At 46.6% G+C, this 16,027-nt stretch overlaps 1 protein-coding gene across 6 annotated transcripts in view; it reads right to left on the bottom strand.

The window, feature by feature from the left end:
* The window catches only part of LCMT2 (leucine carboxyl methyltransferase 2), an 89,414-nt gene that overhangs the window by 62,205 nt on the left and 11,182 nt on the right, over positions 1-16,027 (bottom strand). For 3 of the 6 annotated variants that reach the window (XR_004420799.2, XR_004420800.2, XR_004420801.2), the window contains exons 10-16: positions 14,591-14,821; positions 13,476-13,573; positions 11,586-11,773; positions 11,249-11,384; positions 9,030-9,310; positions 1,109-1,181; positions 528-672 (exon numbers count right to left, since the gene is read on the bottom strand). Coding sequence is in view for 2 of the 6 variants with exons in the window: in XM_033086118.1 (XP_032942009.1) it covers positions 9,143-9,310; positions 11,249-11,384; positions 11,586-11,773; positions 13,476-13,573; positions 14,591-14,821 (821 nt within the window). In the remaining 4 variants the exon portion in view is untranslated. Of the gene's footprint in view, positions 1-527; positions 673-1,108; positions 1,182-3,064; positions 7,216-8,928; positions 9,311-11,248; positions 11,385-11,585; positions 11,774-13,475; positions 13,574-14,590; positions 14,822-16,027 lie in introns of those variants that run through there. The other 3 variants (XR_004420804.2, XM_033086118.1, XM_033086132.1) reach the window with 3 other exon arrangements.

Here is a 16,027-nt window from a genome sequence, read left to right as displayed (position 1 = left end):
AATAATCACAACACCTGGGCTGTGATCACCCACAGGGACAATCCAAGTCCCAAACTATTCCTCCACAATCCACTCTGGGAAAAACACCCTGTGCCTGCCCAGGAGCTCTGACTCTGCTTTTCCTACCAGCTCCTGTGCAGTGTCAGGGCCACCATGAGAGCTTTAAAATCCAGATACACCTCAAATCCCAATCCTTTAGATTAATCTAAAGGAAGAATGGCATTGTTGTCATCAGAAGCTCAAAACTCTGTTAAGAATTCTACAATAACAATGTAATGGATTCCCAGGAACCCCATAAATGCTCTTGGTTTCATTTTTATGCATTTTTAACCCCCCATTTGGCAGCTTCTAAAACTTATCACAGAATTCTGAAGTCAAGGAGGATTGACTTCGGATTGACCTTCACCTCTGGTTCCTCTTTGTTAAACAAAATTCATGCCAGGGTGAGTGAACTCAGCACCTCAGCTTTTCCCCCCTAAATATCCCCTCCTCATTTCCCTGTAGATGAGTTCAGATCCACTCCTCACCTCCACTGCTCATCCAAGTGTCCATTCTGTTCCCCACAGGCCCTGGTGACCCCAGGGAGGTCCCTTTGCCTTTCTCCTGCCCCTCTCCAGCCCGAGGCCGCTCCTCTGCTCGCTCTCTCCGGCCTCATCCCGCACGTGCTCTTCCCTGGAAACAGAAGGGTAAAGACAAAACAAAAAACTCTTGTTAGCACGCACCTTGTACCCAATTGCAGAACCGATACTGCAGCTGTTGATGATCCCTGCAAGAGCCACAAACGGCTCAGTGAAACAACTTCTAGCAAAAGATTGCACGCACAGCCACAGACGCACATTTCCCATGCAATACATACAGTGCATTCAGCTAAAAAACTTCTTCCATGAAGCAGATCACTTTTTCGTAAAAAGGAAAATGTACTAGTTCGCGTGCTTTTCACTTCTCAGTGTATGAGACCAGGCCACAGATGTAAAGAAAAAGGAAACGTTAACAGCAGCTTCATGCCAAACCCTGCATCGCGGAGCCAGTTCTCAAAACGACCCGAAAAAGAGGCGAATGTAAGACTACCAACACGGGCACACGATAGGGCGGCAGAGCACAAACTCACCCGGGGCCGAGTCCTGGAAGCGTTCTTGCACCCCTGCAGACATTCCGAGGTCTCTCCATGCCCCCGGCGCTGCCTGGAAGAGGAGCAGGGCACGGCCAGCACGGGAGCCCCGAGCCCCCGCGGCCGCCACATTTCAGCAGAGCAGCTGCTGCGCTGCCAGGGCCCCCGGCAGAGAGAGGCGCCCACGTCGCTGCCTGTCGGCGCCCGCCCGAATCCTGCTCACCCGAGGTGCTGCTGAGCCCACACCTTGTGTCCGCAGCTTGGAAACGCCGCGGGAAATTGCCCCGGGGGGGATTGGTGCCGGGGTCACGCTCAGGCAGCGCACTAGACACGCATTGGGGTCCTTGCTACATTTTCCCGCTCTTTTTGCCGCCCTCTTGAGAAGGTCAGGCGAGCGGTGGTGACCGAGACCACATCCCGAGAGTGGCATAACATAGTTTCCGCCCTTCCTGCCGCCATCTTTGGTACTGGCAGAGGCCACTTCCGGCCTCCACGCCAGCTTTGTTGTGGTCCCTTGATGGCCCCTCCCAATGGCGCTTTTCTAAGTCACCCTCCTGAATCCGGAGCCGACGCCGATCCCGCGCTCTCGGCGCGATTTTCCGCCGTCTTTCCCAGCACGCGGACGCGAGCGGCGGGGTCAGCGGCGCCGGAAACGGCTCCGGCCGCCGCTCGAGCGGCGACATGCCGCGACGACGCCGCCTCTCTCGGCCGGGGTCCTGGCTGGGACTGCCCGATCGAGTGTGCGGCCGTGCCGCGGGGCAGGCTGCCGGCGCCCGGAGGCTCCCGCCGTCCTGACAAGGGGATGCGCGCCGTTCCGCCCCGCGTCCACCAAGCGCCTGTGCTGCCGGGGCGCTGGCTGGGGGGATGGCTGCAGTACCGATCCATGTCCACACGGCGGCGACACCGCCTCAGCAATGGCTGCAGTACCGCTCCGTGTCCACACGGCGGCGACACTGCCGCCCAGCTCAGCCCGGGCTGCGAGGCTCTGGGGGCGCACAAACGAGAGTCCCCAGTCCTTCAAAAAATCCTCCGACAGGAATCCCAAAAAAACCCCGACCAAAACTAAAAAATACCCTCTGCCTCGAAAGAAATAAAAACGATCAAAAAAACCCCCCCTTTATATATTTTAAAAAACCTATATCCATTTTTTCATATTGAATTTCTACTCATAATGCAGACATATATTATATTCTATTTAATTTCAATTATACCATACACACAATATTATTTTGCTATTTATTATATACCAAATCTTTATACTACTAATATTTATTTCTATTTTATGTCTATTTATATCTTTATATATTTGTATGTTTATAATTCTATTTATTAAAAAGCACTTCCTCTAACCAAATCGGAAAAAAACCACCAAACCTTTCAGTTATTAGTAAATATATTTTTCCATTTATATTTTTCATATTTATGTATGTAACTTATATTTAGGTGTATGTATAGCTATCCTATAATATAGAGGATATTATAGGTCTATAATACATATTATTATATTATGTATGTATATTATATATACATATATTATCTCTATATTATAACAAAAGGATATCTATTATTTCTATTATATCCTACATATATCCTTATTCATACCTTATATTTATATATATACTTACACATATTTATCTATGCATATTTGCATTTATAATTTTAAGTTTGTATCTATTGTATAGTTCTATATTTTTATTTTTTCTATTTTTATAAAACATCTGCCTCTAAACAAATAAAACAAATCAAACATTTAAACTACACTAAAATATTTTTATATTTCTACTCTCACATTTCCAGTTTTACATTATATATTATATTTGCATTTTGTATATTATGTACTATATCTTTTATATGAATCTGTTACTTGTATCTGTTTCTATTTTACATTTCTACAAATATATTGAGATTTTTCTATTTCCATTTTTCTATTTTTTATATTTTATATTTATATAATCTATATAACCCCTCCCCACACACACCAAATAAATACCAATAAAGAATTCCTTTTAAGCTATATTGATTTCTATGCAAAGTACTTTGTTATTTGGAAGGGCAGAGGAAACACCTTTGGGAGCCATGGGGCCAAGGCTGTCCCTGTAAGGAAGGGACAGAGCACTGACTGGGTGCAGTCATGCTGCTAGTCAGCAGCAGCTAATCATAAAATATGTTTGTGTTCTTTAGGAAGCCAAAGCACCTGGCTGCACAGCATTTCTGAGCTTGATTTTGGCTGTTTTACAGAAAGTTTTCCTTCCATGGAAGTAATTTTCTCCGTATCCAGCACCTGCTAGAGGCCTGGCAGTGACTGCCTTGGTTGCTGCAGCTGTATGATGGTCCAGGTGAACAGTGGGAGCTTTACTTCTATTTTTAATTTTTTTTTTTTCTTTCTGGTAGAGTTTCTTTTTGTATTTAAGTAATCTCCTTGACTTTGGTGGCAGTATCCATAAGGAACTGTAGTGTGGATTGGGAATAAGTGTCCAGTCATAAAGATAGTCAACAGGTTTAATGCAAGCCATAAAATGTTCTGAAGATTTGTGGAAAAGATTTTTTTAGCCTGCATTTAGTAATTACAGAACATGCTTAAGCTATTTAAAAGTCAACAGAGGAAAAATTATTTGTTCCTGTAGGTTATGCTCAGAAAGGGCAGTGACTGACTTCTTGTGCCAGGATACACTGCCTGGATAAATGTCCTTCCCTAAAACTAAAATCCATGTGAAAGTTCCTGCCCTCATCTCTGCTTTTTAGACTACAAAACCTGACAATACTGACCTCAAAACTGTTAGATATTTTTTCCACTTTTAATAAATACTAGAGATTAAATAGGGTGTTTAACCTCAAATTAAACACAGACTGAAACAGAAAAGGTGATTTTTTTTCCTCAATTTAAACCCTCTTCCCCACAAAACCTTATCTTTCTGGGGCCAGTGGGATGGACTGGGAAGATGAAATCAAAAGATGAAAGGAAAAAGAACTTCCTGGTGACCCCCACCCTGCCCCACCTGCTCAGGTGCGTTAGGGTCGGTGCGCTGCTCTCCTCTCCGGCGCTGCCCCTGGCACAGGGCTTGTCCCTGCGCCCCTTCCTTGAGCCATGCTGCAGGTACTCCCCAGGCCCTGTGAGATGCTCTCACCATCGCTCCTTCAGAGACTCCCTGGAACCAGCCCTCGGCTCGCCCCTCCGGCAGCAATTTGCACCAGGACCAGGTGACACACATGCCCCAGCAGCACCTGCACCCTCCTCATCCTCACTGGCCACACCTGAGGCTGCTGCACCTCAGAAGGTGGAGGGAGCTGTGTCAGGGGGGTGGGACCACAAACCCAGGAGCCAAAGGTGGGGCCATGGCCAAATGTAGATGGCCTTGGATGTAGGTGCGTGAACTAAGTTTCATAGAATGGGGAAAGCTCAACAGGTTTTTGTATTTTATACACACACACTCATTATAAAAGTAATATTTTTTAATAGTTAAAATATCAGTGGAAGTTACTAGCTAGTTAGAGCAGTGAGCTCCATACAGCATCCCACCTTTATGGATTTAGCAGAAGAAGCAGTTTCAGGTTCTTTCATCTCCTCCAAATGGAAAAGCCATTTTTAAACAAACTCCTCTGCAATTTTCTTATTTGAATAAAAGAAAGCACTGGCAATGACCGACAAGTGAAGAGGAAAGCAGAATATCATGGAGACACGGTGGGATGGTTCCTATGACTAGTGCACTGGAATGGAAGGGTTTAGGCTTTTTAGAAAAGACAGGCTAGGAAGATGAGGAGGGGATGTAGCCCTCTATGGATATGGAACTCTGCCTGGGGAAGTACAAGGAGCCAGCTGAGAGCTTGTGGTTGAACATTAAGGGGAGGGCAGTGACAGGGATATTAAAGATAACAGGGTTTCTATGGATATGTTGCAAGCAAGAGAGTTGGGTGATGTGGGCCCTCTCCAGAAGGAAACAGGAGACCTGACTACCCTGGACAAAGAGAAGACTGAGGTTCTCAAGGACTTCTGTGCCTCAGTCTTCAATGGCAAGTGCTTCAGCCATGCTGCTCAAATTGAGAAAGGTGAATGCAGGGACTGGAAGAATGAACACCCTGAACCCACTGAGATGATCAAATTCAAGACCATCTAAGGAACTTGAATGTGCTCAAGTCATGGGACCTGAAGAGATACATCCCCAAGTACTGAGGAGCTAGCAGAAGTTGCTAAGAAATGATCTATAATTTTTTTTTTAAATCGTGGCAGTTAGGTAAAGTCCCTGATGACTGGAAAAGGGAAATATTACCCCCATTTTTAAAAGGGGAAAGCAGAAGACCTGGGGAATCACTTCTACCCAAAGCAACTGACGGTGCTGCACAGCCCCATGAAGCTGCTTCTCCTGTCTGGCTCTACAAGATCCTCCACTTCCATCACCATCCTCCTCAGTGGCTCCACAAGACTGCTGTTGCCCAGCTCTGGAGGTTGATGGAGGTTGATGGAGGTTCCCAGACATTTCATGGGCAAAGGAGTGCTGAGGATATGTTGTGATGGTGTGGGACCTGAGCAGGACATACACAACACAGAATAATAAAGGCTGGAGATAAATGCTGAGCTGGGCAGGAAAAGTTCAATTTCTTCCAATGGGCGTGTGGTTTGGTTTGGTGTGGTTTGTGCTGAAAAGACTGTCGATAACCCTGGGATGTTTCAGTCAGTGCCGAGCGTCAAGGCCTTTGCTGCTCCTCACATCATCCTGCCAGCAAATAGGCTGGTGTTGCAATTGGGAGGAGATAAACTCTTCAGAAAGGCTCAGCAAGGAAGCAGAAGCAGTGGGGTAGCCCTGTATATGAGGGAATGATTTGGCTGTCTAGGAATTTACAGTGGTGATGAAAGAATCAGGGAAAGAGCAGATCCCAAAGTGGAAATCTTCCCAGACACAGAGGGAAGGCTGGTAGATTACCAATCTGCTAGATTGGTAGTTCCCAGGGTCCTTTATTCTACCCTTAAATCAGGGTGCAATGAAGTTTCCTGGATTGTCCACAGCTTTCCTTCTATGACAAAGTGACCTGCTTGTCGGAAGAGGGAAAGGCTGGGGATGATGTTTACCTGGGCTTTTGACACCATCCCCCAAACTGTTCTTGTGGAGAAAGTGGCTGCCCATGGCTCGGACAGGTCCACTGTTCACTGCATAAAAGGGTCTGGATGGCCAGACCCAGAGGGTGGTGGGGGAAAGTTTAATTCAGCTGGTATCCGGTCAGCAGTGGAGCTCCTCTAGGCAGCACTGATACCAATCCTGCTACTATCAGTGACGTGGAGGAGGGGACCCTCAGCCAACTTGTAGAGGACAGGATCTGCCAGAGGACAGGAAGACTCTACAGAGATATCTGTAGAGGTCCAGGGATTCAGCTGTCCCAGGCAGTTCCTGAAACCCCCTACTCCCCTACCCCTCCCTGCCTACTCATTCTTACTACACCCTTTTTCTCAACTGGGTCCACCACCGCCGCCACCAGTGGGACTTGAAGCGGATGCTGAAGCACCGGCGGCGCTGAACACGGCATGTGTGCCAGGCTTTCAGGGATCTCCGAAGGCGGGCACGAAGCTGCCCCAGGAACCTTCCAGCAGCAGTGCTGTGTTCCAGCTCCATGGAGCTGCTGCTGTTTTCCAATACAACGGGATTCATGATCACTACTAGTCTAGGTAGCAACCTGGCCGTCTCCACAGATCTTCTGTGTTGCAGCATCATGCAGCTGTCGCTGCTGCATGGTCTTACGTCCTTATGTTTGACCTCTTCTGTCACCTTGTTCATGTCTGGCCTTGCCAACTCCACTCCAAGGCACTGGGGATGCTCTCTGGCCCCCAGCAGCCTTGGCATAACATGCAGATCAGCATGGACCACCCTGACACTCCCCCTGCCCCATCGCCACTGGGCCAGCTGTGCCTCCAGCTCCTTGCGCTGCTCCTCGAAGAGCGCCTGGGAGTCCCAGCAGCTGCGGATGAACCTTGGGAAATGCCTCCTGGAGCTCATGGAGCTGCCTGGGGAGCTGCCATGGGGCAGCTCCATGTCTGATGGTGTCCGTGCCCTGTCCACGTTCCTCTGCCCCTCCAGCCGGCCTCTCGCTGTGCTTGGATGCTTCGAGTTGTGACGGATCCTCTGCAAGGGCCGCAGATGGGTGAGACAAGAGCAGCTCCCCAAAGCTCCACACTGTCATGCCACACGTGCCACACCAACTCACCCCAAACCCACACAGCCCAGCCCAGCCCACACAGCACATCAGAGACCACGTACCCACAGACACTTGTCCCGCAGCATGACAGTGACCAGGATGAGCTGCAGCACCACCATGGTGAGTGCCACCAGCTCACCCACGGTGAAGATGTTGAGGAGCCCCATGGCACTGTCTGTAGCACTCCAGGTTACCAGCAGAGGCTGGTGAGTTCCCCAGAGACCTGCAGGGTTCCAGCGAGGGGAATTTAACCCTGGTGGGATGGCAGAGGCTGAGGCTGTTGTCTGCCAAGATGCTGCCAGATCATTGTGCCCAGCACTGTCTGCTCCTGTGGGGCCCCTTTTATAGCCTGGCAGAGTCCCCTCTGTGACATCATGGGGCAGCCAGAGCCCTCTGTGTGTCATCCCAGGGCAGTCAGAACCCCCATTTGGATACCCAGGAGCCCACAGGATACAAAGAGAGAGTCCTTGCTGCCCTGGGTACAATGACCATGCATTCTGTGTTGCCCTGCTGAAACCTTCAGGATTCTTTAAGTCAGTCGGGTCATAACACTTTCATCTGACATCATGGATCTGTTTTCAGTTGTTATTGGATCTGTAATTACTGAGAGCAGGAGGAGGTTAACTGCTTCATAAAATAAATCTCTTTTGAATAGATGATTTGTCTCACTTTCCTGGGACTCCATCATACAAGGGCAGTGATCATGCACCTTGTGCTGGGCACTTGTGAGGTTGGACCTCAAATCCTGTATTCAGTTTTGGGCCCTGCACAACAATAAAGACATTGAGGTTGCTGGAGTGTGTCCAGAGAAGGGCAGCGGAGTTGGGGAAAGGGTCTTGTGCTTTAACCCCAGCTGGCAATTCAGTAGGGAAAAAAAAGTGAGCAAGAAACTCATAAGGTGAGTTAATTTAATAAATAGAAACAAATTTCAAAAATACTGAATGAGAGAAAAGAAACAGAGAAGAAAAAGAAAAGGAAGTAAATGTTAATGGTTTCTCTGCACCCAACAGCTAATGTGCATCAAGTCAGACACTCATCATGGAATCACAGACTGGTTTGGGTTGGAAGGTTAAAGATCATCCAGGGGGAATTCACCTCTGCCCTGCTGTAGTGAGTGAGATTGCACCTGCAGTGCTGCCTGCAGCTCTGGAGTCCCAGCACAGGAAGGACATGGAACTGATGGAGAGAGTCCAGAGGAGACCCCAGGATGATCAATAGGATGGAGCACCTCTATGCTGTGAGGAAAGGCTGAGAGAATTGGAATTATTCAACCTGGAGAAACTTTCGAGTGACCTAATTGTGGCCTCACAGCAACTGAAGTGAGCCAACAAGATGGAGAGAGACTATCTACAAGGGCCTGGAGTGACAGGACAAGGGAACAGCTTCTCCCTGACAGGCAGTAGGTTTAGATTGGATACTGGGTATAAATTCTTGCCCGTGAGGGTGGTGAGGCCCTGGCACAGGTTGTCCCAAGAAGCTGTTGCTGCCCCATCCATGAAAGTGTCCAAGGCCAGACTGGATGGGGCTTGGAGTAACCTGGACTAGTAGGTTTCCCTACCTATGGCAAGGGGTGGATGATCTTTACAGTGCCTTCCAACCCAAACCACACTGTTCTTCACCTCTAAGGACTACCGCGCCAGTTGCTTTTGAGGTATTTTATTTGCAGCAACACAAAGAGCCATAAAAACGAACAACCAGTGAGGTGTGAATCCCTTGTTTTAACTGTCCCTCTTGATCCTACCTTCACAAACCCATTCTGGATACAAAGCCTTTGTGGAAGCATTGTGCTGCTTTTGGATCTAGAGTGAACAGACGTCTCCCCACAGTGCATGGTTCAGCCCTGCTTGGTCCCACTCAGTGACTGATCAGGATGCTGCTGAGGCTCAGTGAGACAGGCTCTGGGTTCAAGTGTGTCCCAAAGGAGAAGCAGTTTCCACCACCGCCAATAACCAACAGCTCCTTCTCATCTGGCAGAAAGACACTACTATGATTGTGTAGCATTAATGGCCACTCCAGGTGCTCCTGAAAAAGGAAAGGAGATTTTGAACATACAGGACTTGACATGGTCCACCGTACCACTAATGAATATCGGCAAGAACAGATAGAGAATACAGAAACAAGTAACCCCTGAGGTGTACTCCTCTACTACACCTGCCCACCCACCAACTTGCAATTCAGGGCTTTTTTAATGAAAGAACACGTCTTTGTACTCCCTGAATCTTAATGCTTTTCCTCCCAAGAAGGTAGCCAGTTAGTTTCTGATTCAATGTAAATCTTTGACATTCATGGCCTGTGGCATGGAGCTCCAGAGCTTACCTATGTAACTGGTAGGTTCTAAAGCCCAGAGTTTCACCTAAGTCAAAGCAAACAGTTCATAAGCAAAGGAAGATACCAATCCAATTGCATCTGATTATTCAGTGTAAACAAAAAAGTTACATTCTTTTAGATACAACTTTATTATCACTGTACCTGTCCTCATTGCTGTCCAACAAGGGCAGTCTATTTTATCTAAAGGATATGAGGCCACTTATAACTTCTGCTACAGACAATAACTGAAAACCAAGCTACAAGTAAGCACATTTCATGCTTTTATACCCTCAGCAAAATGCTGCAAGGCCAACTAGATGCACATATGCTGTACACCATAAAAAACTGACCTGTCACAAATTCCGGTTTCACCAATGACAGGTTCCATATGTGCAGTTACCAAAATAAAGTTGTTTCTTTACATAAAAGATAAATAAAAACTTGTCAAACAAAGGAAATGTTCTTACAGAATCACAGAATGGTTTGGGATGAAAGGACCTTCAAAAATGCTACCTCACTCCACCTCCCTGCACTGGGCAGGCACAGCTTGCACTAGACCAGGTTGCTCCAAGCTCAATCTAACCTGGCTTGAACTTTTCAGGGATGGGGCAGCCACAGCTTTCGTGGGCAGCCTTTGGCAGTGCTTCACCATACTCCTCATAAAAAATTTCATCCATATACCTAGTTTGAAGCTACTGTCCTTTAGACGAAAGCCATCACCTCTTGTCCTACCACTACAGGCCCTATTAAAAAGTCTGTCCCCATCTTTCTTACAAGTCCCCCTTCAAGCACTGGAAGGGGCTCCAAGATACCCCCATAGCCCTCTCTCTCTCTTAAGGCTGAACAACCCCAACTCTCTCAGGAGATCAGCTCCAGCTCTCTGATGATCTTTGTTGCCCTTCTATGGACTTCATCCACCAGATCTGTGTCTTTCTTTCACTCAAGGCAGCATTATTTGACATGAGGGCTACTCAAGAGATGTAGACCAAGTTTTGCCCGGAGTATGCCAAAATCTTGCTGTGTGGCACCACCTGTATGACTGTTCTTCAGTGATTCATAGAAGCAAGTCACCAAACAGTTAAAAGTTGGAAGGGTCCTCCATGCATCATCCAGTCCAACCACCCTGTTCAAGCAGGTTCAACTCAAATATGCTTTTCAGTACCTTGCCTCGTCAGATTTCAAATATCTCCAGTAATGGAAATGCAACAGGCTCTCTGAGCAGTCTGTTCAGCATTCAATCATCCTCACAGGAAGCTTTTATCTTCCAGTGGAATTTCCAGTATTTCCATGCGCTTTTTTCTCGTATTTCAGGCAACAGCTACAGCACACTGCGGTTTCCCCAAAGAAGTTCTCAAAGAAATTATACCTCAGACCTCCAAAAACACTAACTTAGCCTGTGGTTTACCTGTTCCATTCCTCCACAGCCAACTGAAGTGACTATGCTTGTGCCCACTTCAGTTCTGCTGCCCCTTGTCTGAAAAAGAGCAGCTCCATGTTCCAGTCTTCTGCATATTCCGTCTCTCCCTCTCTGAACACTGCTACATTCTCTGTGCTGGGTAACAGCACTCTGGAATTAGATCCTACCTCTCTATAAAGTTACCATGTTCTTTCACAGGACATTGCTTACCCTGAAAGAAAAATTTCAGTACTTACCACATTAATCACATAGTCCAAGCAGAGACCAGTCATTAAGTCAATGACAGTGACGCCTGGCACAGAGGATGCATGAAACCACACTCCACCAACGAGCAGAAGCTTTCCCTCATGCACATGTGCAGTATGTGAATACCTGTGAGTTCAAAATGAGACTGAACTCCATTAGCAATGGACGCTGGTAGAGACAGGCTGAACATTCTCTGTTGAATGCTCTGAGCAACCTGTCTAGTTGAAGATGCCCCTAACTCACTGCAGGGAGGTTGGACTAGTTGGCCTTTAAGAGGTCCCTTCCAAATCAAACTATTTTATGATGCTGTGAATGCCTTCTTCTTACCTTGGGACAAGAGGAGGGTGTGTCTCTATTGTCTGCCACTGAAAGCCATGTTCGAGCTCCCTCAGAAGGAAAACTGAACCCAAGGGCAGCTCAGCTGCTCCCAGACCTCCTGCAATCAGCACACCTCCTTCCCAGCTGCAGGCACTGTGAGAGTGGCGGCTTTCTGGAACTGGACCATCAACAGCAATCTAAAAAAAAAAAAAAAACCAAGTCCAAGGCTGAAGTTTGCCAAGCCAAGTGTCTGCTTAATGTCCAGGCTTTTAAATGCCTTTCTCTGTGTGGCTGAGGTTTTTGACACCCAGCCTTCTCCACATGTTCCTCTAGGGACTGCTACGTGCTTCCATTTACACTGTTTCTGGCCCTCAGTGCATTTAATATAATCAGTCTTTAGAGGGTGTATTTATTTATTAGAGGTAACTTTATCCGCATTCTTGCATGCTGCTTTCTACTTCAGACATACACCTGGAACTACAAGTTTGTTTAGAAACACGTGGACTAATGCAGTGCCCAGCATGGCAGGTGATCAGTTGCTCAAACCACAGAGCAGGATAAAGGGCTCAAATGCAGGACTGAAATCCAGAAAGAAAATCCTTAGTGCAAGCACTAAAGGCAAAAAAGTAAGATTAGGTATTTAAAGGAATATCACAGCAAATAAGTGATGGAGAAAAAATTAGAGGCCACTTGGTCCATATCTTTTCCTTAAAACAAATGAAACTATATCTGTTATCATCTGGATAGATTAATGTTTATATAATAGTTTCCTAAAGTCTGCAGTGACAAGAATTTCTCACCTCTTTAGGTAGTCTATTGCAGACTCAGCTAGCTTCACAATCAATAGCTTTCTTTAGTGTCCAGCTGATTCTCTGTACCACTCAAAATGGAGAATAATTTTTGTCTTCTCTGCAGCAGTATTTTAGATATTAGAAGATTTCTTTCTGTCTTCAATCTTCTCTGGATTTAATAGCTAGAAGACCTTCAAAACCCTCTCCTGTGAGGTATGTGGCCTGGTCACTCTTGCTGCATTCCCTTATATGGCTGTTTTACACCCTGTCCACCTATTTTCAGCAATCAGCTTTAGGTATTTTACAGTTCTGTTGAGGTTAGGAACACTGTAGAAAAAAAAAGAAGCAATTCATGTGTCTACCAGATAACATTCCTGGTTACATGTCTGAAGACACAGTGCAGGCCTCCCACAACAGTGGGGTATTGCTTATTTATGTTTAGCTTGTGACCACCTGCAGCTATGAATTTCTCACCCTGTAATGGTGCCTTGTACAAGGTTGGGCTCAAAGAGTTACAGTAAACAGAATTACATCAGGCTGCTGGCCAGTAAGTAAAGGAGGGAGTAAGTCCTCTTTCACTCAATTTCCTTTTATGACACATTCTGCAATCTAGTTGACTGAGGCAAATCAGCAGGTGTGGAGATGGTTTTGATTGTAGCAAAGCTTTTTATACCGTCTCTAACAGTATCCTTCAACAAAAATATCCAGCTTGCAGCTAGACAAGTCCATGATGGGAGAGGTGAAAGAAGACAGAGACAATATGTTCTCAGTAGCATCCAGGAACAGGGCAAGAGGCAATGGGCACAAACTGACACAGAAAAAAATACACTTAAATATAAAACCCCCTCATATTGCTCTACCAGGGTGGTCGAGCACTGGAATAGGTTACCCAAAGAGACTGTGGAGTCTCCGTCTATGGAGGTAATCCCACCTGGACAATACACCCAGCAACCTGCTCTAGTGAGACCTGTTTTAATCAAGAGTGCTGGATGACTCCAGATGTTCCTTCCAACCAACACTATTTTGCAGAGACTGTATTCAACTAAAAAGCTGGGTGTTTAGAAGTTATCAGAAGTCTGAATCTAATCAGCATGGAGTACATCCTTACCGCAGTGTAGGAGAGCTCTGGAGTGTGCAGGAAATACCAATCCCCGAGCACAGGCTCCACAGCAGAGCGGCCACCATACACAAACAAGTACTGCTCACCTATGGAAACAGACAACCAGGTGGGAACAGAAGTCAGAATCTGGTATGCCACAAAAGCAAAAATTTCTGTTTGCATAGATGGGAAGCTGACAAAAAGGGGGCAATAGTACTTTGGATAGATGTCAAGGACATGCATTCACTGCACTATGCCCTGTCCTTTCACTGATTCGGAATGGACTGTGCCGATAACACTAGGGTTGGTCACTTTCTTCAGCTACATAGCAATACCAAGGCAAAAATAAGATGAAACAATACAGTTTGACAAAGACAAAACCCAATGTATTATTAATAAAATTTTATTTACCCATCTAGCATTTGCTTTTTTGATATAAAATTCTGACTGGAACGCAGAACGTTAAACTATGCTACAGTGCTAATTAAACACTGCTCCACAAATGCAAAGTGTGCTCCAGACTAGACTAACAACTGCTTAAAAATTCCCTTCTGCTACCCTTGGAGAGCTCCCTGCCAGCTGCAGGAATGGGACACCTTAGGAAAGGACAGCTTTCAGCTCCTGGATGCCACTGCTCAAGTTTTTGCCCCTTACAACCAGGATCTTTTAATAGACCAACCTTCAGCTTGCTATTGCAGGACCTGATTCTAGAGCTGTTCACAGTTACTGAGTGTTTGTTAATTGCTACTAGAAAAGTAACATTCCTTCTGAAGGACTTGATAAAGAACTAGGGATCCTGTTGCCCAAAAAATATCCTTCAGAGAGAGTAAAATTTATTTCTGGCATGATCAGGAATTAATAGCTTCAGTCATATATAATCTCAAAGAATCAGTCTTCCAGAACGGATTACAGTAGGTTTCAATCCTACTTGCCACCAGAGATTATGCAGACAAAATTAAAAATCACTACATTTCAAGTGTCAAGAAGAGATCTCAAAGTTTCTTAATCGCCTTCCTACTGCCAGGCTTGAGAAGTGGTCAGTATGAACGTCATGAAGATGAACAAGGTCAAGTGCAAGATCCTGCACACCTACAAGCCATTTCCACTCTTTCCAAGTTTTTTACCTTTGAAGGTCATTTCAGTTGTGCTGTGTCTCCAACGCAAAGCTGCTGCTTCAGCAGCAGGCTGTAGACTTACAAGCTCCACTGCAACGTCATCTGGGCCTGAAGCATTACAGGTTTTGGGGAACTTCAGCCACAACATTCCCAAGCCTGTGCTTGATGGGGATGTTCGTCCTCCTACCACCAGGGCCAGAGTGTCTGAGAGACAAGACACGGTGTGGTACAACCTCTCACCTGCGGAGATACAAAACGTCATGGTTCACACAGGTATTTTTTCCAAGAAATTTATAATCAATAAAGCTGGAAAAGACCCTTAAAGATTATTAAGCTCAACCACTCGTTCAGCACTCTCAAGGCCAAAACTAAACCATGTCCCCAAGAGCCACTTTCACACGGATTTTAAACCCTTCCCGGGATGTGGACTTCACCTACCCAGGGCAGCCTATGCCAGGCATGGATGACCCTTTACTTAGAGACATTTTTCTCAATATCCACCTAAACCTCCCCTGGCACAGCTTGAAGCCCTTTCCTCTCATCCTGTCCCTTGTGTTCTGGGAGAAGAGGTTGACCCCCACCTGGCTACATCCTCCTTACAGGTAGTCATAAAGAGAGAGAAGCTTCCCCTTGAGCTTCCTTTTCTTCAGGCTGAGCCCCCGCCCACCAGTTCCCTTGGCCAGTACTATAATGAGCTTACAGCAGTGGTGGATGAGGGAAGAGAAACACATGTCATCTACCTGGACTTGCACAAAGCATTTCACACTGTCCCACCCAGCACCCAGCCTCCAAGCTGAAGAGATGTGTATATGACAGATGGACCATTTGGTGGATTAGGAACTGGTTGGATAGTCTCCAAGAGTCATAGTCACCAGCTCAGTGTCCATGTGGAGACCAGGGATGAGTGCTGTTCTTCAGGTCTCCACAGGGACCAGCACTATATAACATCTTTGTTGGTGACAGGGACAGTGGGATCGAGGGCACCCCCAGCACATCTGCCAATGACAAGGAGCTGTGTGGTGCCGTCATGTGCTGGAGGGAAAGGGAGGGGCATCCAGAGGGATTTGGACAGGAGAGGTGGGACTGTGCCAGCCTCATGGAGTTCAGCAGGACCAAGGAAAAAGTCCTGCACCTGGGCTGGGGCAATCCCAGCACAAAAACAGACTGGTCAGAGAATGTATCAAAAGCAGGTCTGGGGAGAAGGACTTGGGAGTATTTGTGGAAAAGTTCAGTACGACTCGGCAGGATGTGCTCACAGCACAGAAAGTCAGCGTGCCTCAGGCTGCATCAAAAGACATGTGGCCAGCTGGTCGACGGAGATGAGCCTCACCCTCTAACGCTGCTTTTCTGAGACCTCACCTGGAGTTCTGCATCCAGGTCTGGTGCCCCCAGCACAACAAAGACATGGAGCTGTTGGAAAAAATTCAGTCCACTGGCTTGATCACA

The sequence above is a fragment of the Catharus ustulatus genome, chromosome 2 (genome assembly GCF_009819885.2).
Source record: "Catharus ustulatus isolate bCatUst1 chromosome 2, bCatUst1.pri.v2, whole genome shotgun sequence".
In the NCBI taxonomy this organism is placed as follows: domain Eukaryota; kingdom Metazoa; phylum Chordata; class Aves; order Passeriformes; family Turdidae; genus Catharus; species Catharus ustulatus.
This window is presented reverse-complemented; position numbering and strand designations above follow the sequence as displayed.